This window comes from Prionailurus bengalensis, chromosome A3 (assembly GCF_016509475.1).
Source record: "Prionailurus bengalensis isolate Pbe53 chromosome A3, Fcat_Pben_1.1_paternal_pri, whole genome shotgun sequence".
Lineage (NCBI taxonomy): Eukaryota > Metazoa > Chordata > Mammalia > Carnivora > Felidae > Prionailurus > Prionailurus bengalensis.
In genome coordinates this window covers 14,462,475-14,487,879 of record NC_057354.1, presented here as the reverse complement: position 1 = coordinate 14,487,879, position 25,405 = coordinate 14,462,475, and the positions used below count along the sequence as shown (strand labels likewise).

The following is a 25,405-nucleotide window of genomic DNA, read 5'->3' as shown; positions in this document are numbered from 1 at the left end:
TTCCTTTTGTTCTTTTTATTCGTTTTTTTCTTTTTTTAATGTTTATTTCTGAGACACAGAGAGAGAGAGCAAGCACGAGCAGAGGAGGGGCAGAGAGAGACAGAGAGAGAGAGACCAGAATCGGAAGCGGGCTCCAGGCTCCGAGCTGTCAGCACAGAGCCTGACACGGGGCTCGAACTCACGAACTGTGAGATCATGACGTGAGCCGAAGTCGGATGCTTAACCGACGGAGCCACCTAGGCGTCCCTATTTACTTCTTTATTTAGTCCCTTTGGTTCCCATTTCCCACTCCCATCCTTCCCAGAGCAACCGTGCTGATGTGTTTAATCTGTAGTCTCTCATCTGCTTATGTTCTTGCAAAGTGGCCCCTTGCGTGAAGTTGTAATTTACATAATGGCATCGTCTCCTGTCTCTCATTCTGGCTTCTTTCAATCCCAACTGTGTTCTGTGAGATCCGTTTCTAGAGCGAATTCTTTGCTCCTAAAAACAGCATGGGGCTCAACAGCACGCACTTCACCTTCCCCTTTATTGGTGATTGCGTTCACGTGGCTACCAAGTCACCCCACCACAGAGTACGAGGCAGTAAGCGCCGTCCCAACTGTCCCCTCGTGGACCTGCGTCGGAACTCCTCTGGCGTGTGCATCCAGGAGCAAAACCGCCGGGTTACAGGGTCTGTGCACATTGCATTTCTCTGGGGATGAGCGATGCTGAGCATCTCTTCAAATGCTCTGAAGCCAGGCGTAAGTATAGTACCTACTTCATAAGGTTGTTTTGAGAAGTAAGAGACAGTGTAGGCAAAGTGTTGAACTCGTCACTCGGTACACAGTAAGCACTCAGTGAATGCAATTAAAGAAAGACGGGGCGCCTGGGTGCCGCAGTCGGTTAAGCGTCCGACTTCAGCCAGGTCACGATCTCGCGGTCCGGGAGTTCGAGCCCCGAGTCGGGCTCTGGGCTGATGGCTCGGAGCCTGGAGCCTGTTTCCGATTCTGTGTCTCCCTCTCTCTCTGCCCCTCCCCCGTTCGTGCTCTGTCTCTCTCTGTCCCAAAAAAATAAATAAACGTTGAAAGGTGTCAAGGTTTGACTTCGCTAATTGTCAGTTACTATTATTATGTAAACACTCGGCGCATAATATATGCTCAGCAAGTGCGTTTGCTTCACCTTCCCCTGCAACTTTTGGACACCCTGCTCCCACTCTTGTGTGCTGGGTCGGGGGGGCGCCCCGGTGCCTTTCCACAGCCTCACCTGCGTTCTCTTCGCTCTGCTGGCCGAGGTCCTTCCGAGTCTCCTGGCCAAAGAGACTTTTCAGGACGGCGCTGGCGATGGGCAGCATCATGGCAGTGGAGGCGGTGTTGCTTAGCCACATGGACAGGAAGGAGGTGGTCACCATCATCCCCAGGATGAGCCTGGGAACAGAGGGAGTTAGAGACGCATCCAGAACGGGGGCCCAGGAGGTCCTCTGGTCCCACTTTGCCACCTTGAGGAAATCAGCCACTCGCTTGACCGACGGAAAGCCAAGGCCCAGAGGGGACAAGCCAGGCGACCGAGTGGGGACCAGATCCATTCGCCAGCCTTATCTCAGGTCTAAGGAAACGGGTTCCACGTGGCCACGGATTCACCTGGCCATGGGTCCCCCAGGCAAAATAGTCCAAAGACACCCAGCCCCGAAATTTTCTCCCCTTTGTCCCCCAGTCCTTGATGGCTTCCATTACAGAATAAAATTGCCTTGGTTCGCCCCCAAGACCATCCACCGTACCCCCTCAAACCACCTTTGCCAGCCTCCTCTCCCGGTTCCCCTCCCATTCCTACCAGGCACCGCCTCAGACTCCCCTGAACTCACCAGCACACCCAGACAGGCCCTGACCCCCTGCCTGCCTGCCACTGCTTGGCCCCTCCCACCCACAGGAATCCGACTTCCATGATCTTTTTGCTTTATATTGAACCCTTAATCGACCTGGAATTTGTTCAGATGGATAGTACGAAGCAAGATGTAAGTAGTTTCTTTTTGTTCAAAGGATAAGCCCGTTATTCCAACCTTCATCGTTTACTAAATAATCCTTTCCTCCCTCCACCGATTGAGATTTCTTCTAGAATGTTATGCGGCATTTAAAAATCTATTTCTGGGGGCGCCTGGGTGGCGCAGTCGGTTAAGCGTCCGACTTCAGCCAGGTCACGATCTCGCGGTCCGGGAGTTCGAGCCCCGCGTCGGGCTCTGGGCTGATGGCTCGGAGCCTGGAGCCTGTTTCCGATTCTGTGTCTCCCTCTCTCTCTGCCCCTCCCCCGTTCATGCTCTGTCTTTCTCTGTCCCAAAAATAAATAAAAAACGTTGAAAAAAAAATTTTTTTTAAATAAATAAAAATCTATTTCTGGACTAGTGTCACATTGTTTTCGTTGTTCTGACAACGAAATCACTTCTTGGAATCACTTCTACAGCTAGACTCTCTCCCACAGACATGAGGAAACAGTTACAGAGTCGGGCAGAGTGCTGGACACACAGTCGACACCAGAAACCTAGGAGTTACGTAGAACCTTCTTCTCCCTAACCATTACCCCCGACTACTTTATCAACCAAAGAGCTTCCAAAGCTCATCTCCACTGCCATCACCCCAGTCCAAGCCGTCACCCTGTCTCGTCTGGACACCCAGAACATTCTCCTAACTAGGCTGCATCCAGTGTCTCCCTCTTCGTCTGCTCTCCACGCGGCAGCCTAGAGGAATTGTGCGTGGTTTCTTTCATGCAAATCTAGTCATGTCATTCCCCACCTTAGAACTCTTTAAAGCAGAGATTCATGACCAGTGTGGATAAAATTCAAGATAGAAATGAGGGGGAGGTGCATCTCTATTGTATTAATATCTAATAGAAATCAAGTATTTCCTTTGGGGATAGACAAAGGCAACAAAGTTCAATAGGAGCAGAAGTGCCTGGGACTCGGTTGCCAATTAAGATCACAGATATTTTCATATCATGCCATAATAGTCGCGAACATCTTGGAATATCACAGACACTGGGACTAGAGGGAGTTATTGTAGTTGTTATTAGGTCAGTCGCTAGATCTTATCATTTACTGTAAAGGAGTGCATATGGGACTATATCATAAATGTGTGTGGGGTTTTTTTTACTAATTTTTTTAATGTTTATTTATTTTTGAGAGAGACAGAGACAGAGCATGAGCGGGGGAGGGGCAGAGAGAGAGGGAGACACAGATTCCGAAGCAGGCTCCAGGCTCCGAGCTGTCAGCACAGAGCCCGACGCGGGGCTCAAACTCATCAACTGCGAGATCATGACCTGAGCCAAAGTCGGATGCCCAACCGACTGAGCCACCCAGGCGCCCCACAGATATGTGTGTTTTTAAAAATCTACTTGGATGACTGCATTTTTGCTGTGGTTGTTGTTTTTTTCCATTCTATGTGTTGTGTGCTTTAGACATTTAAAAACATTATTCTAGCAAGGGATCTTTAAGATGCAACAAATTGCAAAGAAAAAAAAGAACAGTGAAACCCTATTTAAAAAAATTTTTTTTAATGTTTATTTATTTATTTTTTTGAGAGCGAGAGAGACAGAACAGGAGCGAGGGAGGGGCAGACAAAGAGGGAGACACAGAATCTGAAACAGGCTCCAGGCTCCGAGCTGTCAGCACAGAGCCCGATGCGGGGCTCGAACTCATGGACAGCGAGATCATGATCTGAGCCAAAGCTGGACGCTTAACCGACTGAGCCACCCAGGCACCCCTGAAACCCTATTTAAAGGTCGTTTAATTTCTCTTAGAACAAAAGTTCAAATCCTAGCCAGGGAGCCTGAGGCCCTGCAGAAATGGACCCTGCCACCCTATCTCTCCAAGGCCATCTTGTCCCCCGTTCCCCACCAGCCTTGGCATCTGGGCTATTAAATAGCAAAGTAGGATGATATCGGCCAGGATTTACTGCACTCTTACAGGTCTAAGCTATTATACCTTCACTTTACAGGCAAAGAGAGAGGAGTGAAGTCATTTCCCAGAGCAGGAAAGGTGGGATTCAGCCCCCAGTGGCCCGAGTCACACTGCTAAAATGGCCCTCTCTAAAACTACTGGACCCAGGTGGGGCCTGGGGTATGCATTTCAAGTGGCCTCCCCAGGTGATTCTCACGCACTCCTGAGAGCCACCCAGGAGCCCAGCACTGTGTCTGACTTGTGAAACATCCGGGGATTGAATGAGCCAATGGCAGGTGGGACATGATAAGCTTGTTGACCTGGGTGACCAGACCAGACCAGGAAGGGTGGGTTTGGGCTCCAAGGGATGCGGTCCCTCTTACCTGGTTGGCTGGACCCCAACGAGCATCAGGACCTTGAGGGCGATTCTCCGGTGCAGGTTCCACTCCTCAATGGCGCTGGCCATGATCAGACCGCTGAGGAAGAGGAAGTTGGTGTCCAGGAAGTACTGGGGGCAGACCTTGTTGGAGGGCAGGATGCCCAAGAAGGGGAAGAGGATGATGGGCAACAGGGCTGTCACCGAGAGGGGCAGGGCCTCCGTGCACCAGTACACCGCCATGAGCAGGATGACAAACAGGCAGCGGCCTTCCTGTAAGGGGGAGATGTGGTTCAGGAGCGGTCAGTGGAGCCCCAGGCGGCAGGGCGAGAAGAGGTCCTGGGGCAGCGCCCATCAGAGCATGTTCCTCAGGGAGGCTGTGGAGAGCGTGAGTGCCCAGAGCTTTGGCCTTGAACAGATAACATCACCTGAGCCCCATTTTGCTCAAGTATGCAAGGGAGAAGCGACATCTGTCCATTTTACAGGACTATTGAGGATTAAACGAAACACTCCGTCGTTTCAGAAGTAGACGCCGAGATGAGCATAAGACTGAAAATAGTTTAGTTGGTAGAGGATCCCAGAAAGTTCTGGAAAGGCAACAGGGAAGTGAAACAGAAGGAAGCCAGTACAGACAGTGTATTAATGAGAAGATTAACCCTGTGGGCAGTTGGGGCTCAGTCCTGAAGGGGGACCCTGGGAGAGAGTGTAGCTCATGCTTCAGAGCTGTCCTCCTGGGAGGCAAGGAAGCTGGCTTTTCACCTGCCAACTCCTGGCCGTCACTGGTTGAAGGCTGCCCCTGGGAGCATTAACTCTCCAGCATTTCCAGCCTGCCCCACGTGCGGTGAGAGAACGCACTCGTGCAGAGCATCTCAGGTTCAGTAAGAGGGTACGGGCACGTGCAGACTGGTGAGTGCCGGGGAGATGTGGAGAGTGCAGCAGTGGCCGCTGGCACATCCATTACATGACACTTAGCACAATGACCAACACATAACACACACTCTGCAAACAGTAATAAGAATAAGCGACATTTATTGGGCTGTTAAGTACCAGGAACTGTTTAATCCTCACAAAATCCCAGAGGAGTAAGCATCCCCATTTTATGGGTCAGGAAGCAGAGATGCAAGGAGGTCACGAGCAAGGCGATGATTGTGCAGAACAAGGCAGTTGGCCTCCAGAGTCATCGCTCTTTTTTTTTTTTTTTAATTTTCTTTTAACGTTTACTCATTTTTGAGAGACAGAGAGACATGGAACATGAGCGGGGAAGGGGCAGAGACAGAGGGAGACACAGAATCCAAAGCAGGCTCCAGGCTCCGAGCTGTCAGCACAGAGCCCGACGCGGGGCTCGAACTCACGGACCATGAGATCATGACCTGAGCCAAAGGCGGACGCTCAACCGACTGAGCCACCCAGGTGCCCCCAGAGTCATCGCTCTTAACCAAGTACCCCCAACTGTTACCAGCTGAATATTAGAACCTATGACAAGTTGACAATGTAATATTAAAGATCCGCAACAAAATAGATCAGCAGTTGTCAGGGCTCAGGCAGGAGGTGTTGTGGGGGGGGGGGTGCGGGTGGGGAAGGAGAGCTGCAAAGGAGCACAAGGGCACCTTCTGGGGTGATGGAAATGTTCTAGAAACAAGAGTGCAGTAATGACAATGCCTTCACTTCTGATGCATCAGTATCCCATAGGATCCATCATAAAGAGTGTCTTATTATTCACATGGCCACTGTTGAATAAAACTACTTACTGTCCTGACCTTGCTTTCTTATGTTCTCTCAAGGCAATGACCTTGCATGTTCCAGTAAACCCAGACTATTTCTTGAATTTGGTGCTGTCTGGTGACATTTTATGCTCCTTATTTCTCACTCCCAGTGGGTTTGGTTGACTTCATTCAGAGTCCACAGGACATTGACCTGTATTCCATCTCAACAGGCACCAGCTGAACGGAACATACCCTCGGCCACACAGGCCAGGCATCAGCTACGTGCAGACACTAGGATGAGTTAATCCATCTAACAGAGAGGCAAGGGCAGGATCAGAGGGACTGATGTCTTTGGCAATCATCCAAGCAAAAATTACTAGTGACCAGGGTCTCGGGGGGGCGGGGGAGGCAGTGGAGGTTGTGAGAAGTGGTCAAATTCTGGGTCTGTTTCCAAGGAAGAGCCTGACAGCTGTGTGGAGAATGTGTTAGGAGGTGTAAGGCAAAGAGAGGAACCAGGAGCCCTTCCAATTGTTGATCTCAGCAGTTGTCATTTACTGAGCCGGGGAAGACTTGTGAGATATACCCACAATCCACTTCCGTACCTCGAAGACGCGTCCTGTTTTCTCAACGACCGGACCGGGAGTTGAGGCCAGGAAAATGAGTGAGGCATAGTCACTGCCCTTTAACCAGCAAATGTGACCCTGCCAATCATGGAACGGTCCCCTATGGCTGGTTCTTCTCAAACTCAAATGACCCTCACAGACTCTGCTCACCAAGTCTCTCGGAAGCACAGGTATGATGGTAAATGTTGGACAACTGGCGCTCTGCAAAGCTCTTTCTGTGTGTCTGTGTGTGTGCGCGCGCGTGTGTGTAAAAGGGCTTGATTACTATTCAATTCAGCTAAGAAGTCACTCATTCGTTGACCAATGAATTTGGTTCTACTATGAACGTCAGCTTATGTTTTTATTTACATTAATAATTAAGACAAGAGGGAAACAATGAAGTATGTCAGGAATTCACTCATTCACCAATGACGTGAGTCACTTCTTCACTGAATCAAGTGAGAGTTTTCAAATACTGGAAGAATATTCCCTCATCTTGCCGGGGCGGGGGTGGGCTATTCACCATGTAACCGCTGTGACCGCAACACATTGTTGAGTTTGATCTGCACTTTGACCATTTTCCATCACTCTCTTAAATCCAGACCAGCCACAAAACAAAAAGCTAAGCCCTGATTTGTGGTGTTTGTCAACTTCTACGGTGTAAATACCCCCACGTGGTTGATTTCAAGCTATCAAGAGACGTCACTGAACACAGCGTTGGAATGAGCCCGGCGATATCGCATCGCTACGTAGCATTTCCTCCACACATACTGATGTAAATAAAGCAGATATAGGTAATCCTAAGACCACAGGTGAGAGTAAAATAATCAGGAAGTGGTGAGCTTTGCGTATCTATTACCTCTGTTTTAATATATTGAATCACAAGTTCGTATAATTCCATTTTAAACAATATCTATGTTTCACAACCGGCTGGCCAAATTCATGACAATTTGGCAATCAGATATCGAGGGCTGGTGCCTATGCTCCAGGACGCTGCTGTGAGCTTCTAGGCAGAACATCCGTGCAAACCACCACGCCCTGCCCCCCCTGCCACCACACCCCAGGAATCTGGATCACATTCCGTTGCAAACTTGACGTTCTTCAGCCCATGTTTGGTCCCATGTTCCATAATGCAACTGTTTTTTAGAGTATACAATTATTTTCTGTCAAATTTTGCTGCTGGCTCAGGAAGACAGGCCACGTCTATCTTGTTTTATGTACCATGGGGCTGAAATAACCAAACACCATGGACTGAGTGACTCAAACAACAGGCATTTCTTTCCCGCAATCCTGAAAGCTAGAAGATCTAAGATCAAGGTGCGAGCAGATTTGGGTTCTGGTGACAGCTCTCCTCCCAGACGGGCGTCTTCTCATTGTGTCCTCACCTGGTCCATACTTGCTGTGTGCACGCAGAAAGCTCACTTTTTTTTCCCCAAAGGCTGTAACCCCATCACGGGGCCCCACGCTCATAAACTGATCTAATCTCACAGTTTCCGAAGGATAATAAATGGATTGTATGAACAACTTTATATCAATAAATGTGATAACTTAGGAGAAACAGAAAAGCTCCTCGGAAAACACAACGTCTCCAACCATCAGAAAAAGAGAGAGAAAAGCTGAACGTTTCAGTATCTATTAAAGAAATGGCATCGATTATTAAAAACCTTCCTGCAAAAAAACCTCTAAGGCTTGCTGGCTTCAACGGTAATTCTCCCAAACTTTTGACAAGTAAGTAACACACATCTTACACAAGTGCTTCCAGAGAATAGAGAGAGAGAACACTTCCCAACTCATGGTGTGAGGCCAGGGTAACCCTGTTACTGGGTCATCCTGACAAGGGCACCAAAAAGAAAGAAAAGAGAACATCATAATGGTCCAGCATTGATGGGACACACAAACTCGTCTGAAAAACCAGTTTCCTTTTCTAGCCTGCCTCGCGTCACTATGCAAAAGAGTGACAGGAACAATGACAACCGAAACCACCAACAGCTTTGAGTGTTTCTTAAGTTCCAGCACTTTCCATGTATGAACTCATTCAATGAGAAATACTATTCCTATCCCCCGCTTTTGAGGGGAGGTTGGAAAAGGACATCGATTCGGCCGTGCACATAAAGCTGTGACCGAAGTCATTCAGTCTCAGGGTAATGTTGTCGCGCACAAACGAATCAGTCTAGACAGGAATTCTAATTTTGACCTCTTTTCTTTAAGCATTTAAGGGACTCCCAAGTACAAGGAGCACTAGCAACGAGGTGCTTACTGTTGCCCCTGCGCTCTGCCGAGCAATTCACACACGTTAACTCCTTCCATCCCACCGTCACTGGGAGGCAGGCACTACGTTCTCCGCTCTGCTGAGGGGACAACTGAGTCGGGCGACTTGCCCAGGGTTGCCGAGGTAGAGACAGAACTCGAACCCAGGCGATCCGGCTCCAGAGCATGCGCCTCTGTGCCACTCCGCACGATCCACGGTTACCCCTGTTCCATTCCCGCATCCTTCGACTCTCTGGCATCCCTGGAGCCTCTCCCAGTCCTCGAGCCCACTGGCCTGGTCTCGCCATGTGTGGCCCGCCATTGCTTCTTGCCTCCGCCCCACTTCTCGTAAAGAGCACGCTCCTAATAACCACCCTGTCCCCTGCCAACGCCCCATCCCCGGAGCCTCACCCTTCCATTATGGCTTCTCTCCTCCAGAGCAGAAGCTAACTGGAGGCTACCGCACTCCCTCTTTGCATGATGGCAACACCAGCACCATATCAAGACTGATCATACACCTTCACGTACCGGGAACTTACCGCGCGTTAGACCCCGTCCCAACTGCTATCTCAATTGACTTGCGCTTGTCAGAACGACCTTGTGAAGTCGGTCCCATGATGATCTCCGCTTTACAGATAAGGAAACTGAGGCACAGAGTGATGAGAGTGACCGCCAGGGCAGCCTGCTGGATAAGAACCAGGCATGCTGGCTCCCGGGCCTCTGCTCAGCCTGAAGCTACGGCAGGAGGGGGAGGCGGGAGAAGCTAAGCAGGCTGTTCCCAAAGGTCCAGTCAGTGCCAGGACAGGTAACAATGAATCATTTTTTTTTTTTTTTTAGCATAAGCATCGCCCATGGCATATGTGGGGCACACTTATACTAAAAATAATTATTCATTGTTTACCTGAAATTTTGCAACTCTATTTCGTCTGGCAACCCTAGCTGGACCCATACTCCAAAGAGGCGAGAAGGGTAAAGGCCAAGTGTTTCTGGAGGACCGGAAGTGGGTCACGAGGAGAGAAGTTCACCAGAACTTAAGCCCTGCCTAGGAGGTCTGCTTTCAGGTGCTCTAGGGCCCCCCAAAGAGCTCATATGCAGCAGACCCATGGAAATCCAAGCACGGGAGGGGAGCAGCCTATCAGAGAAGAGCATCTCCCCGAAGGGGAGTGTCGTGGCAGGTGCTGGGGGGGGGTACCCCCTCACTTCCACCTCCTGTGATGCTCACAAGAGAACGTGTCAGAGAATGTGCCAGGCCCCGGGCCCAGAAGGCACAGCCAGCTGGGCAGAGAAGCCCGTCGGGCGCTGACCTGCCTCTGCCTGCCCCCATGCCTTCTCTCACAGTGCCTGTCAGAAACCTAGAAACTCCAGAAAAAGGGAGAGGACCAACCCTAAAGGAGAGCCCTCTTACCGGGCTCCGGGCCTGTGGAGCTCCCAGGTGGGGGGCTGGAAAAGGCTTCACTTCCGACCAAGCTCATTGTTTCAATCGTCACCTGGAGCTGCCCGTTCTGATCTCGGAATTGAGACCGTGCTTGTGTATTAAAGTAACCGGAGGACTTTAGTTACTTCTCAACAGTGATGGGAGAAGTCACGAGGTCTGCAGGAGTTTTTATCCCAGTGACCACAGAAGAACATCCCCTGCTGAATACATTTTAGAGCAACAGCAGAAGAGAAAAACAAAACAAAACAAAACAAAACACGGCTTTTCAAAAATCAGCTTTATGAGCTATAACTTACATACCATCAAATGCATCCATTGGTTTGTTTTTTTTTTTAAGTTTTTTAGTTTATTTTCTGAGAGAGAAGGAAAGAGCAAGCAGGGAGGGGCAGAGAGAGAGGGAGAGAGAGAGAATCCCAAGCAGGCACCACAGAGCCCAAGGAGGGGCTCGAACTCACCAACGGCGAGATCATGACATGAGCCAAAATCAAGAGTCGAACACTCGACCGGCTGAGCCACCCAGGCGCCCCAAATGCATCCGCTGTTAAGTGTACAATGTGAGGTTTAACAAACGTACTCACCCGTCTCACATCCCCTTCGAGATACAGAACGCTTCCATCACCCCCAGAAGGTTCCCTCTTGCCCCCTTCAGGTCAATCCTTACGCCCCTTCCCAAAACACTGCTGTGATTTCCCCAGCTATAGTTGGGTTTTGCGTGCTCTTGGGACTTACACGGAACCAGAAGGATGAGCTTGTATGCTTTTTGCTCCATACAACGCCCATGAGGCTCCTCTCCGTGGCTGTGTATGGCAGCGGTCTATTCTTTGTGACTGCTGAGTAGTATTCCATCCTGTGCACACACCACCCTCTATCTGTACGTCTTCCTGCCGCCGGACATTTGCATTGTTTCCAGATTAGGGCAACTACGAGTAAAGCTTCTGTGAACATTCAAATACATCTGCTTCGGGGGTGCCATCTTATAGGTCCTTTGGTGAAGTGTACAATTACCGCATATTGTATAGTGGAGGGGGGGGGGCGGTTTCTGGTAAATTCTGGCTGTAAGGGTTGCCTTTCAAAGGCTCCGAGTCCCAGGCCTGTATTCTCCCTCTCCCTCTCCTCCCCTCCCCTGTTCTCCCTCTGTTTCTTTCGCTCTCCTCCCTCTACTCGCTCCCTCTTTCTCTCCCCCCCCCCCCAACCCCGGGTGCTCTCGCCAAGATGTCAACAATAGTCCTTGGCGGAGGAACACTCCAGCTACGGCACAGGTCAGCTGGGGAGGTGACCCGAGGCAAATGGCGGGAATTGGGAAGTTGATCCTTGGCCGGCATGGGGCTTTGCCAGTAAGTGGGTCAAGAGCGTGTTTCATTGCCTTGCTGGTTAGTTAGGGACTGGAGCAGGGCCGAGGTGACCCCAAATTGCTTGACTGCCCCAGCTCAGCTTCCTGTGGGCAACTGGATTCACAATCGCCAGCTGGATGCCAGACATCTGGCGGGGAATTAATAAGTACTACTGGCCCTCACCCCCCATCTCTGCCAGGCCTTGAGGACGGAACTGACTTCCAGAGAGCAAAAATCGCACAGGAGGCATGCAGGCAAGGCCTGGAGAGGGGGTGCCTACGCACACACTAAGTGGTGGGCTCTCAGAGACCAAGCAGGCCGAGCCAGTTCCTGCCTCCAGGTCTTTGCACCCGCTGCCCCCTCTGCTGGGTCCCCTCAACCCTGACCACGGGTGCAGCTGGCTCCTGCTTGTTGTTTGGCCCTCCTCTCAAAGGTCACCTCCTCCGGGAGTCCCACTCTGACCAGGCTATCGATTATGGTCTGATTTCCATGTTGTCTGGCCTTGCTCTCGTCAAGCGCTTCACCATTAACTCGAGTATTTCTCGTTTGCTGGCTTCCTGTTCTCTCTTCCCCCAACCAGACCCTAAGCTCCAAACAAACAGGACTCTTGTCATTATCTGTTCACGTCTATCTCCAGGGCCTCAATGGATATCTGTTCAATGAATGAAGAAACGATCCAAGTCAGGGATCCAAACTCAAGGGCGGGCGACAAGTGAGTGAGTGGAGTGGGCTGGCGTGAGAAACATCACATCGTTTCCTCAGGTCTGACAGTGCTGTGGGTACGGAAAACCACCCCTTTGGAAGGGGAGTGGAAAAGCCCAAGCTTGGTGACAAATGAGAGCTGGCGCTGGGCTTCAGTGTCTCGAGGGCAGCAGGGAGGAGTTGGGGACGGCGACACACGGGAAGTACAGGCCTGTCCAAGAACACCGACTGCTGCCCGGTTCATGAGAACATGAGCCCCACGATGCCAGATCTCCTGCTTTTTCAAAAGAAGCTTGAAACTGTGCTTTTATGTGGAAGCTCAGAGTTTTAAAAGATTTACTTAGTAAGAGCAAAGCGTAGGCAAACAAAAACAAAAACAAAAAGCCCAAATCGGCAAACAGTAGCAAGCCCATGGTCACCGGTTTATGATCTCTAGTTTAAATGGTTTTCATTGGTGTAAAATCCCAGAAAAGGGCTTACACGGACCCAAATCCGAATCTAATGTCAAGTTGTTTATAGAGCACTAGGGATCCTAGGATGCTATATTTAAAATCTCCACTCCCTTTTAAAATTCCTATTTTACAGCTATAGAAACCGAGGTCTGGTGGGGAACAGTGATCTCTTGAGGACCAGGTAGAATTCAAAAGCAGATCTCACCACACCCGGGCCTGGTTGCCATTTAAACAGTGGACCAGGGAGGGGTGCCTGGGTGGCTCAGTCGGTTAAGCGGCCGACTTCAGCTCAGGTCATGATCTCGCACTCCGTGAGTTCGAGCCCCACGTCAGGCTCTGTGCCGACAGCTCAGAGCCTGGAACCTGCTTCGGATTCTGTGTCTCCCTCTCCCTGCCCCTCTCCTGTTCGTGCTTTGTCTCGCTCTCAAAAAATAAGATTAAATAAATAATGGACCAGGGAGTAGGGTCCGGGTGGATCCATGATTTTACTCCAGCCCACAGCACATCTGTCCCACCTCTGCATCTGGGTCCTCTTTTCCATGAACTCAGACCAGCCACTTGGCTGCACGGACGCTCCTTCTGCTGGTCTGCAAATGGAGACTTCCCTTGATTCCTCAAGGGCAGATTCGGGTCGAAGCACAGAGTCACATGATCCCAAGGCCTCATTCCTTTGAAATTTAACTTCTGGCTGGGGCAGGTGTCTGGTCCTGCAGAGACTCCCTTTCTGGGTCATCTCTGAGTCAGCACCTGGCCTCCTCGCCACTTCGTTCAGGACAGGTCGGTCATCTTGCTGAGGTGGCCCACGGTGGAGGGAGTCATGGCCTCAGGTGAAATATCTCTCAGCTGCCTGGCCCCTCCCCTCTGCCATTAGAAGCTGGCGCAACTCAGCGGAAGCCTCCAGGGGTGGGGATGCCCTTGAAGGAGCCTACGGCCCAATAAGACAGGTGCTAGAAGCTCTGGCTGGTCCCGGTTACCACGGTTGACTCACGGGCCAGGCTTTGGGCGAACTTGATGTGGACGGGGTTGGGGGATGCTGAACAGAAAGTGGCCAGCCGTTTTCTTAGAAGGGAAAAGAATGCCAACGAGATCTCCAGGGCCGGGCTGGCCAAATACAGAGCTTCAGGCCACACGCTGCTCTGCAAGTTTGAATTCGTTGAAAAGGAAGGAAATTTAGAATTCCAGTGTCTCAGTCACGTGAGCCACGTTTCAGGGGCTCAGCTCACTACTTGAGACTAGGGTCTACCATTCCGGATGGAACAGCTAGAAATGCCCATCATCACTGAACGTTGTGTTGGAGGGAGCTGCTCATGGGCTCGAGGGCCAGGAAGCCCGGGTGTGGTGGTTCCACTACGGAACTCTGAAGGCAAGCCACTGACAGCTCTGAGCCCAGGTTCCTGCACCTGCCGACTGACGATAATAATAATGACCCGGGGATGTTACATCAGAGAGGATCCCATCAGAAGAGATGTGTGCAAAGGCATCTGGAATATGCAACCGTCGGGCAGGCTGTTTTACGAGTGAGATTATGAATGAATACATGTCTATTTCGTCATTATTCTCCCAACTTTCCAAATTTCAACTACACATATGGTTTGTCTTTTTTTTTTTTTTTTAAGTTTATTGATCTTTGAGAGAGAGGGACAGAGTGCGAGCAGGGGAGGGGCAGAGAGGGAGACACAGAATCCAAAGCAGGCTCCAGCCTCTGAGCTGTCCACGCAGAGCCCGATGTGGGGTTCGAACCCACAGACCTCCAGATCACGACCCGAGCCAACGTCAGACTCTTAACCGGCTGAGCTACCCAAGCGACCCTGGTTTTTTCTTAAAGAAGACAATCTCTGAATACACACAAGCACTAGATCTGTAACATACTGGGGGTGTGCTCCTTTCTCTGAAGATTACTAGATATTTCATTGTTCTAGTGCAGAAATTTGAGGCCAGCCTGATTTCTTCCTCATAGCTCACCAGAATTTTTTGCCTGGATAGTCAGAAGATTTTTTTGTTTAACCCTCTAGTCCCTTAATGTTACCATGACATACACATCTCAGTGTTGATGAGTCTCTATACGTTATTTTTTTCCGGGAGACAGAAAATCTGCATATGTTTTCCTTTAGTTTCAGAGCAGTTTTCTGCTATTAGAGATTCTAATACTGACGGTCCCCAACGTACGAGATGGTTTGACTTAATGATTTTTCTAGGTTAGGAGGGTGCAAAAACAACACACGTTCGGTAGAAAGCGTACTTTGAGTTCTTAAGTTTGATCTTTTCCCGCCAGCACGGGCCATACATGTTGCCCGGCTCTCTCGTGACGCTGCACAGCGGCCGTGACCCCAACTCCCGGTCGGCCACCGCGATCCCGAGGGTCAACAACCCACACGCTCGCGACCACTGCGCGTCCATACGACTGTTCTGCCCTCCGTGTTCACTAAAGTATTCAACAAATCCCCTGAGATATTCAACACTTCATTATCAGGTGGGCTTCGTGTCCAATGACTTCGCCCAAGTGGAGGCTGATGTAAGTGTTCCGAGCGCAGCCGGGCTAAGCAGTGCCGTTCCGTAGGTTAAGTGCAGGAAACGCATTTTCGACTCGCGGTATGTTCAACTTACAAGGGGCTCATCGGGATGTAAGTGGAGGGAGTTGTGCTGTTTTCTGCTTCCTTTGTCTGTTTCCTTATTTCGCCTTGAGCCACACCAGTTAGGGGGAAGTCAGATTTCCTTTGGATTCCATACGGATCATTTTTCCTCTCATCCTTTCTTTCTTTTCTGCCTCATGTTGTTCAGTCTTCCACCTGGACATCACGTCCCCGGTTATATTTTGAATCTTTTTCCACCTTTCGGTTTCTAGTACGGCTTTTAGAGTAGAACGGCTTGATTTTGTTCTCTCCCACCCACTTCCGGAACAGGGCTTTTTTTTTTTTTTCCCCCCCACGCCCTTCTCCTTTTCACGGTCTCCTCTTTGACCCTTTGATTTCCTGATCTTGAGATTTATTTTAGGAAGGCCATCATTTCTTTATGTTTCATATTTCACAGAGAAACATCTGTTCAGTAGTTTCTCCTACTTGGTACCACAGCCGCTTCAGCATTTATTGTTTCCTTTTTTACGATGTCCTCTGTCTTTTTATTTTTCATGCTGGTTCCTCCACATCCACACAGAATGAGGGGCATTCTTCTTTTCAGACGAGTTCTTTGTGAAAGGCAGGCGTGGGGAGAGGGGGATGGTCGGGGGATGGGGGGCGGGGAGCCGAGGCAGCAGGTGTCTAGGCATTTTTCTGCGAATTTTCTCGGAACCCTGTCTCACCAGCACTGCCCGGGAGTGGGTCTCTACTCTAGGCGGTGAGCTCACTGTGGGGACTAAGTGTGAAGTCCCAAGAATGTCCCAGTTCTTTGGGGTCTCCTTGGGCTTTACGCCTCTTTGACGGAGAAAACAAGACCCATTACAACCATACAGCTGGTCGTCATCCGTCCGTTGTCTTCTTCCTGCCCCCTTAAAGCATCCTACTTCCTGCCGAGGGTCTTCGAGCCTCCTCATCCAGTTCATCTGTGTTGTCACATGTGTCTCGGGGACTCAGCCTTCCCTGCTGCGCATGCCCCAGGCTTCGCCAGCGTCCAGAAGGGCTCAGGGAGTCGAAAACTGCTTGGGGAGAGTCTGCCCTCTGCCCAGGAACCGCCAAGGCTCGCCTCGCTCTTGGTCTCCCGCAGTGTGGTCCAAACCCCACTGCCATCATCAGCCCTTCTTTGCACCCGGGGCAGCGTTGGGGACTGCCGCCTCTCCTCGCGACAGCATGTTCTGTTTGCTGCTCCTTGTTGCTGCGTGCAGACCGCTTCAGAAAGGTGAATGGAATAGAAAAGGCTGGACCCCACCAACTTAAACCAGAAGTGCCTCCCACCTAGCAATCTTGTTACCAGAAACTACGGTCTTGCCTTTTGTTTATCTGTATTTTCTAATCCTTTTACATAACAGAAGTATAGCACGGGCGTTGGGATTGGGCCAGCCTGCATTAGAAATGCAATCCGTCCACACTCTGGCTGTGTGATCTGGTTATTTAACTGGCCTCTGCCTCAGTTGCCTCATCTGCTGTAAGCACATAATAATAGTACCCACCTCAGGGAGTGATTTATTTTATGAAATAGAAGAAGCAGTTACCCAGCGATAGTCATGTGAGAATATTCAATAAATATGAGCTGTGATGTTTTATTTATTAGTAGTAATCAGAGAGTAATGGTACTATAGTCTTAATAATACAGGTTTAATTTCTTGAAGCTAGGCTTCAAAAATGCTGTTCGTCATTCTTAAAATAAATCTTAAAATATGAGAGCCAGCATGAACCTGAGATCATTGCATAAAATGTTTTTTAATGTTTATTTTTGAGAGAGAGAGGGAGACACAGAGCACGAGTTGCGGAGGGGCAGAGGGAGAGGGAGACACAGAATCCGGAGCAGGCTCCAGGCTCCGAGCTGTCGGCACAGAGCCCGAGGCAGGGCTTGAACTCATGAACCGCGACATCATGACCTGAGCCGAGGTTGGACGCCTAACCGACTGAGCCACCCCGGCGCCCCCTGAGATCATTTAATTCGATGGTTCTCAACAGGGGGGGATTTTGTCCCCTGGGGGGCACTTATCTGGGGACACTTTGGGCTGCCATGATGGAAAAGAGGCCAGGGATTCTGCTAAACACCTTACGATGCACAGGACGGCCCCGCAAGGAAGAATTATTTGTTCCCGGTGCTGTCACCGTCACTAGTGTGAAGGCTGAGAAACCGTGGTCTACCCTAAGCCCTGGTACGATGGCTGCCCAGAGAAGGAAAGTAGCTTGCCTGAGGTCACACAGCAAGTGAGAAGTGAGGAACTTGTACCTTGTTTCATTGAAAGACTGTTGTGCCTTGAGCTTTGCCAGGCAGAGGAGTCGGGAGTAGGGCTGGATGAGGGAGAGCCCAGCTTAAACTTTGCTCTGTGGGTGCCTCATCTGGCTTACGCCCCTCCCGGCCCCGGGGGGGAGCCACGAACGGTGGGGTTGGTCACCAGAGTCCCTGACCCTGACCTAGTCATGCCAATCCAACCCAGCCATTTCTTACAGGAAGCCTTATAATCCCCCCCACAGACATCCCCCACCAAAGAAATCCCAGCCTCTCGGATTTAGCCAGCCCGTTACTACAGGGATTAAAGTCTGCGGACAAAATACGCAGAGATGAGTGGGGCAGAAAGAAGAAAATGCCGTGTCAGGTGGTTAATTTTTGAGCTGGGGAATGATTTCCAGGCAGACACGAGGCCACTTTTGCCCCGGCGCCCCCAGGCTTGCCCCTTCTCACTCAGCAAACGGTCTGTTCGCTGAGGGCAGGGTCAGGCGCTGGCCAGAAACTGTGTCTGTGGCCATCATTCCTCCTGCGCCCCATCTCCCTGCTGGGTCGCTGCAGGCATTTTTGTCAGGGCGCTGAGCCATGGCCAGGCTCTCAGCGGGCACTGGCTGGAGGCTCCATGCCAGGCAGAGAGCTGGTCGGCCAGCCCTTCAGGGCGCAGGACTGGGGCCAGCTGCCCACGGTGGTGCCCTCCCGCTGCCCAGAAAATGCCCCTTCCCCAGGAGTGCGCAGGGCCGACTGTGGGAAGCCTCGAACTCTAGCAAGGCAGAAACCATGCCTTAAGCCTCCCGGCATATCCTCTCATGACCCCAGCTCGGGGCCCGTGCCGTGACCGGAACCTCTGGAGCCATCGCTGCTGGTGTGAGAGACCTCGAGCAGGCCGCCTCCCCATCGGAGCCTCGGTTTGCTCACGGGTGACATAGGAGCGATGGCGTCCCCATCGCCAGGACGGTCCAGCACGCGGAGGAAGGCCAGCCCCCGAGAGGCAGGAGCTGATGACACTCACTTAGTCAGCTTAGTGTCACTTAGTGACACTCACTAAGTCAGCTGCCTGACACAAGACCCTGTTTAGAAACGAGAAAACAGGCCCAGACAGGTTCCGTGACTCTTTCCTCCACGTGGATTTCTAGCCAGGGGTGAAGTTCGACTCCCGCCACATGGTCTGAGCCCAGAGCCCTCGACCAGGCTCAGCACCGAGAACGACAGTGACGGTAACAGCCAGCACTGAGCGACCAACTCTGTGCGGGGCCGAGCTCCTTAGACTTACTGCGACTTTGGTTCCACACGCAGTCTAGAAGGTTCTATTAAAGAAAACGAAAGGATCCTCAACAGAAAGGCTTTCTACAAGCCCGTTCGCGCCCTCTCTGCGTCTGTTCAGTCTTGAGGATGAGCAGTATGGACCTTGAGGGTGAGTTCCGTGTGCCCATTTTCCGGAGGAGACCGGGGCGCGGAAGGTTAAGTCAGAAACTAGCCCAGGGCGACCCAGAGGGAAGTCGTGGAGGCAGCCGGGAAGTCTGGTCTCTAATTTGCAACCAGGGCTCCCGCCTACCCTCTCCTGGGCCTGAAAACACCCAGGAAAGCAGTTAGGACCCACCCGTGTCCATCCAGGCCCTAGACGCAAGGGGGAGAAGAGGAAGAGGCGGTAGGAAGCGACCTGCCTCGGGAGACCTGTGAGGCTGCAGCCACCTCACCCTCCGACCCTCCCTTTGAGCTGGACTGGGTCAGACCCCTGGACTCATTAGCAGATGTTCCAGCAAGTTCCAGCTCTTGGAGCCACTCATTAAAAGTGCTCCCGGGGTAGCTCACACAACACAGCTGCCCAAGCTTCACTAACCATTCATGAGCCAGACAGACAGGTGGGGAGGGTGGGAGCCCCACGGGACCCACGAGGCCCCAGGGGCCTGACTCGGCCCAAGAAGGACAGAACACGCTGTTCCGAAAAAAGAGGGCAACGCCCACTCTGTGACCTTGGGTGGCTCTTTTTACCTCTCTGGGCCTGTCTCCCTAGCCGTCCAGAGGGCCCTTCGGTTCCCACCATGGGACAGGGGCACACCTAAGCTTCTTCGTTTCACCCTGCTCTCCTCAGATCCCCTTCCGCGTCTTTGGGGGCCGGTACGAACAGAAGCCCTTTCTCCGGCTGAAGCGACCTCCGGCCTGAAGGCACTGGCATGCGATCTGACTCTAAATCCCAGCTCGGCCCTTGAGCTTAGTTTCTCCATGACCAGGGGGCCAGGGGTCTGTCTCCCGGGAAGGGCTGTCTCGAGGACCCAAGAAGATCGTTTGATGTTTCCTGCACACCTGCCGCGCTCTGCCTCAGTGCCTTTACACCTGCCGTTTCCTTGCTCCTCCCTTACACGTGCCCAGCTTTGCTCAAGTGTCATTTCCTTCAGGTAGTCGTTCAAATGTCCCTTCTCAACGAAACCTTCCTGACTCTAAAACCGCATTGTCCACTTCCCACTCCCCTTCCCCGATTTTATTTCTCCGGGGTACTTCTTCTTATCTGGCATATCCTAGATCTTACTTGTTTACCTGTTGTGGGTGCTTTCAATGTCTCCCCGTCTAGAATGTCAGTTCCACAAGTATAAAGATTTACGACTATTTGGTTCACTGCCACGTTCCTCTGGAATGGCAACCAGCATGCAGTAGGTGCTCAATTAATAGTGTTTGACTGAATGTATTCATCACTTGTGGACAGGGCCTGGCACACAGGAAACTAGAAATACCCGTTTTTATTCCATATTTGTTGTGGACACATTTATTAAGCACCTACTGTGTGCCGGCTGTGGGAAGGTGCATTGGTGAACAAGACAGGGTTCCTACTATTTCAGGGCACTTTACTGTATACAAAGCTCTTGGCCCTGGATCCTCACCGTGGCCCCATGAGGTAGGCAGGCCCATGAGACAGATCAGGACACCGAGGCGGGCGAGTGCTCCCCCCACTCCCAGAGCAAGTTCTTGGCCATGCTGGCATCCATCCCGGGTCAGCTGAGGCCACGTATTCCCTGCAAGCACTACTTTGCCTCACTTCCTTCAGGCTGGGGGTCTGCCCTGCTCCTCACATTCTCAGTTCTGTTTTCCATCATCCCCCCGCCCCTACTCTGGTCGAGCTGGCCCCGCTCCAGGCATCCTGGGGGCCGGTGCGGTGCACGAGGCGGGAAGCTGGCCCCTGCCGCTGAGGCCCGACCCGTGGAGTTTCCAAGCCCCTTTTGACAATGACCCTCCACTGCCCACAATCCCTCACTTCTCAGGCCTCTGGGGCTCCAGGTTTCAGGCCAAGAATAAGAAAAAGACGTTTTTCGCTGATAAGCACTAGCTCACTTAATATTCTCGGCAGCCCCTGGGAGAGGAACTTATTCCATCTTAGGAAGGGAACAGAGCTCAGAAGACGCAAGAACCCACACAGTGAGGAAAGGGAGGAGGCCAAGAGGATTCAGGAGCAAGGCTCACTTCCCGTAAAGCACTTCCAGACCTCCGGATTCGTGGGCTCCTTTGGAAATGCGGACGCTATTAAGAATACACAACCAGCAAACGTGAACGTAGCACCTCCTATGTTCTAGGCACAGTCGAAAGTTTCTAAGGTGTATGAGCCAATCTTCACAGCGCCCCCATGAGGTGGGTCCTAGCAGTGTCTTCATTTTACGGAGGACGAACTGAGGCACAGAGAGGCTAAGTCACTTGTCCGAGGTCACACAGCCAGGAAGGGGTAGAGCGAGAGGAGTCCAGGAAGTCTGGTTCCAGGGCTCGTATTCTCATGACTCTGCCCTCGCCACCTCAGAAAGGGATTCTGGGGGCGGGCACCCCAGCCCAGTGATCGTGGGTGGACCCATTTTCCAGAGGATGAAAGCCGAGGTCCGGAGGAGGCCCAGGCCCCACCAAAGAGAAAGGTCAGGAGCGGGAAACGGAGCCAGGCCTCCCGGGTTGACGGTCGGTTGAGCGGGGGTGAGAAGGTGCTCTCAGAACGGGACTCAGTCCCCGGGGTCCCCGGGGTCCCCTACAAGAGGCGGGAGCCGGCCCGTGGGCAGGGTGCCGCACCAGGCGTCTGCCGTGTCCTCCGGGTCCCCACATTTCACGTCCCGGTCCCGGGCGTGGGCGCCCCTCGCACAACCTCCCCCCCAGCAAACCGTCTACACGTCTGTGTTTGGGGCTGGAGCAGGGAGGGGCCAGATTTGTCATCCTTCACCTTCCCCCCCCTTCTCCTCCAGGCCCCTGGCCAGCGGGGAAAGCAGCTTGTCAGGAGAGAAAGGTGCAAGCAGCCTGTGAAAGCTCGGGGACAATTGAGGCTGTGGGTGGCAGTGAACAAGGGCTTCCCTTGTTTCTCCCAGCCAAGGCAAAGGTGGCTGTCCCCCGCCCGCCGAGAGTCCCGAGGGCAGAGGGGACAACGGGTCAGCTCCGTCCGCCTGGAGCTGGTCTGTGAGCCGGGCTGGGTGGCCGGGGTTTCGTCTCGCCTGGAACGCCCTCCATTTCCAAACCCTCTCGGCCCCGTGAGGCCGTCTGCAGCCAGGCTGTGTGCCCACAGGCCAGCGCTTCCCCTCGCGGCCTCGGCACTTGACCGTGCCTGCCTCGCAGGCTGGCGGGGGGTGGGGATCAAAATAAAGAAACACACTGAAGGCAGGGTTCTCAAGCGCCGCACCACCGACGTCTGGGGCCCGAGGACTTAGTCGTGGGGCGACCTGGGCACGGGGGGATGTTTCGCTGCACCCCTGGCCTCCACCCGCTAGATGCCAGCGGCAACTCCAGCACAGCTGTGACAACCATTAATGTCCCCAGACTTCGCCAGCCGTCTCCTGGGGAGCAAAATGCTTGAGAATCCCTGATTTAAAGCGTGACCCAGAGCCTAGAACGTAGTAAGCGATTTGTCCGTGAAGTCAGCCAACGTCTGTCGAAACCTTCACAAACATCATGGATTATCATCATACCTGCGTATAGAGAAAACGGAGGCACAGAGAGGCCAAGTGACCGGTCTAAGGTTACACAGCCTATGAAAAAGCCAGGATTTGAACCCGAGCGGCGAAAGCCAAGCTCCTACATGTCATGCTTGATCCCCTGTGTTCGTTCCTGTCTTCAGAGAGCTCCCCGAGAGACTTCCGAACTCCTACTTGGGTCAGGATGACAGGTGTCTCTTGGGAAGCTTTTCCTGATGTCCCCAACAAGTCTAGCACAGCAGTCCCTTCCTTACCCCTTGCCTCCACTGAACCACGAAGGAGTGTGGGCTTTCAGCCAGGTAGACCCAGGCTCAAATGCCACTCCCGGCTCATTCAGTGACTGTGAGGTGTTGGCAAGTGGCTTCGCTTTTCGGCCTTGACCTGCCCACTTATAAAATGGGTCCATTACCCCTGTGTCACACATCGTGCCTAAGAGCACCGACTCTGGAGCTAGAGTGCCAGGGTTTGGGTCCCAGCTCTGCCACCCCCAAGCCTTGGGAGCTCGGGCAAGTGACTAAACCATTCTGTGCCTCAGTTTCCTCGTCTGTAAATGTGGACGATAACAGCACCTGCCCCGCAGAGCCGTAGGAAGCTTAAATGTGCTAGCTAGAGGATCTTGAGTGCTTTGAGCTGTGCTGGAGAGGTGTTGGCTGTGACTCTTAGGAGCCTCTGGGGGAACAGAAAAGGGGCCATGAATTAGGCCTGTGGGGCAGGACATCGACAAACTTGAATTCGTTTCCTGCAGCCTCCCAGGGACCAGCACATTCCCGTAGGAGCGCTTAATACAATTGAAATCAAACCCCACTTCCTGGCCCACCCTGGTCTGTGCCCCTGCCCCAGGCCCTTTTCCAACCTCTTTATCGACTGGGGATCACCGTTCGGTCCTGTGTGTCGTGCTTCCCCCGACCCGACAACACAGGCTCCTTCCCCTTCGTTGCCCCTTGCCTGTAAATTTCAGGGACAGGCAGCAGGGCCAAGAGCCTGGTACCCCTATTATGCAGATAACGGTAACAGCCAGGCTCCTTTATTGAGCACCTACTATGCATCAGACACCTTCAAGTCTTCCCGGCAGGTTGGTGTCATTATGCCCACTTTGCAGGTGAGGAGACTGAGGCTTAGGGAAGGGAAGGGACTGGCCAGGAGGTGCTCTGAACTGTGGCCTTGTGCGTCTCTTTCCTGATGCGTCCTAGCCGGAGAGGGTGACTCGGGAGCGCGTGCGTGACTTGGCTTAGGCCCGGCCGGGTCCGGCCTTGCTAAGGTGCTGACTTTGTGTCTTCAGGGTCTGGGGGGTGTCAGAACATCCTGCTCATCAGTCCAGAGGGCACTGTCCTGTTGAGTCTGGTCAGGGGACGATCTTGCTCCCTGCTGCATCACCAGGAATTGCATCGGCCTGTTTACACACCTGGCTGGAGCTCCGGGAAAGTGGAAAGTTGGCCGGGCCTCAGAGGAGCGGTTCCGAGGCCCAGGGGCCTGTGTGGGCAATGGGTCAGACCCTCCAGGAGAGCGTGTAAGGGCACAGATGAGGGTTCTGGGGCCACCGGGCTGGGAGAGGCCACGAAAGCCCCTCCAGGCCCTCTCCGGGCCTCAGTCTTCCCAAACGAAAAAAAAGGAGATCTGGCTCCAGTCTTCCACAAATGGGCAGCAGTCTGCGGTTTTTCAAAGTGCCTGTTTTCCAGGCTCAGTCAGTTAAGCATCTGACTTTGGCTCAGGTCATGATCTCATGGCTCACGGGTTCGAGCCCGGTGTGGGGCTCTGTGCCGACAGCTCAGAGCCTGGAGCCTACTTCAGATTCTGTATCTCCCTCTCTCTCTCTGCCCCACCCCTGCTTGTGGTTTCTCTCTCTCTCAAATATAAACATTTGAAAAAAAATTTTTAATTAAAAAAAAAAGTGCACGTTTTCTGAAATCAGAGATACCTAGGTTCAAATCCAAATTCATTCATTCACTTGTTAACTGAGTACCTACTATATGTCAGATGCTGTCCTAGGCACTGGGGATGCTGTAGGGAACAGGCCATTCCCTTACACAGTCTAGCTGGGGAGGCAGACGGGGAACATATAATGACCATTTCAGATTGGGATGAATTCCACAAAAGAAATAAAACAGAAGGCTGGTTTAGAGAGTGTTTGGGGGGTAAGGAAGACAAGCGTTCTTGAGAAGGAGTAATAAAGGAAGACTCCTCAGAAGAGATGCTATTAGAGCTAAGATCTGAATGACCAGAAGGATCCAGAAGGATCAGGAAGGTCAGGGGCAAGGGCATACCAGGCAGAGAAGACAGCAAATGCAAAGGTCCTGAGGCAGGAACACACTCGGTAAGTTTGAAGAACCCAAAGAAGGCCTATGAGGCCGGATTACAGTGAGGGGAGAGTGTGGGAGATGGAAACAAGCATGTTTTCTAGTCTCTGAATTTGATGCTCTGACATCTTGGGACCTTGTTAACCCTGGAAGTTCAGCCCCTACCAGGGCTAGCTAATTCCTAGAGATAGTAAACAACGAGTGTGAAGGATTTTTTGTTTCCTGTGTTAGATAGGGAGGTCAGGGAAGACCTCAGGGAGGTTCGTCTTTGAGCAGAGGTGAATGAAGTGAGAAAGGAAGCCTTGCAGATAGCTGAGGAAAGACCAATTCAGACAGAGGGTCTTTGCAAGTGCAAAGGCCCTGGGGTGAGAGCAATTTTGAGGTATTTAAGAAAGAGCAAGGTCGATGTGGGAGCAGAGGGAGCGAGGGGACCAGAGCTCCTAGTTAAATGCTCAATAAATATGAGCTGTTCTTATTCTTTGTTGAGGGCCCACATGATCTAAGCAGAAGTAAGGGAGCTTGACCTCTCATTTCCCTCACCCTGTATCTAGAAGGTAGGCTCAGAGACAGAAGGAAATAGTGTCAGATG

At 52.1% G+C, this 25,405-nt stretch overlaps 1 protein-coding gene across 3 annotated transcripts in view; it reads right to left on the bottom strand.

Annotated features, from left to right (window-relative positions):
• The window catches only part of SLC13A3 (solute carrier family 13 member 3), a 74,063-nt gene that overhangs the window by 42,460 nt on the left and 6,198 nt on the right, over window positions 1-25,405 (bottom strand). For all 3 annotated transcript variants that reach the window (XM_043553795.1, XM_043553796.1, XM_043553797.1), the window contains exons 2-3: window positions 4,285-4,550; window positions 1,243-1,403 (exon numbers count right to left, since the gene is read on the bottom strand). In XM_043553795.1, coding sequence (XP_043409730.1) covers window positions 1,243-1,403; window positions 4,285-4,550 — 427 coding nt within the window. The remainder of the gene's footprint in view (window positions 1-1,242; window positions 1,404-4,284; window positions 4,551-25,405) is intronic.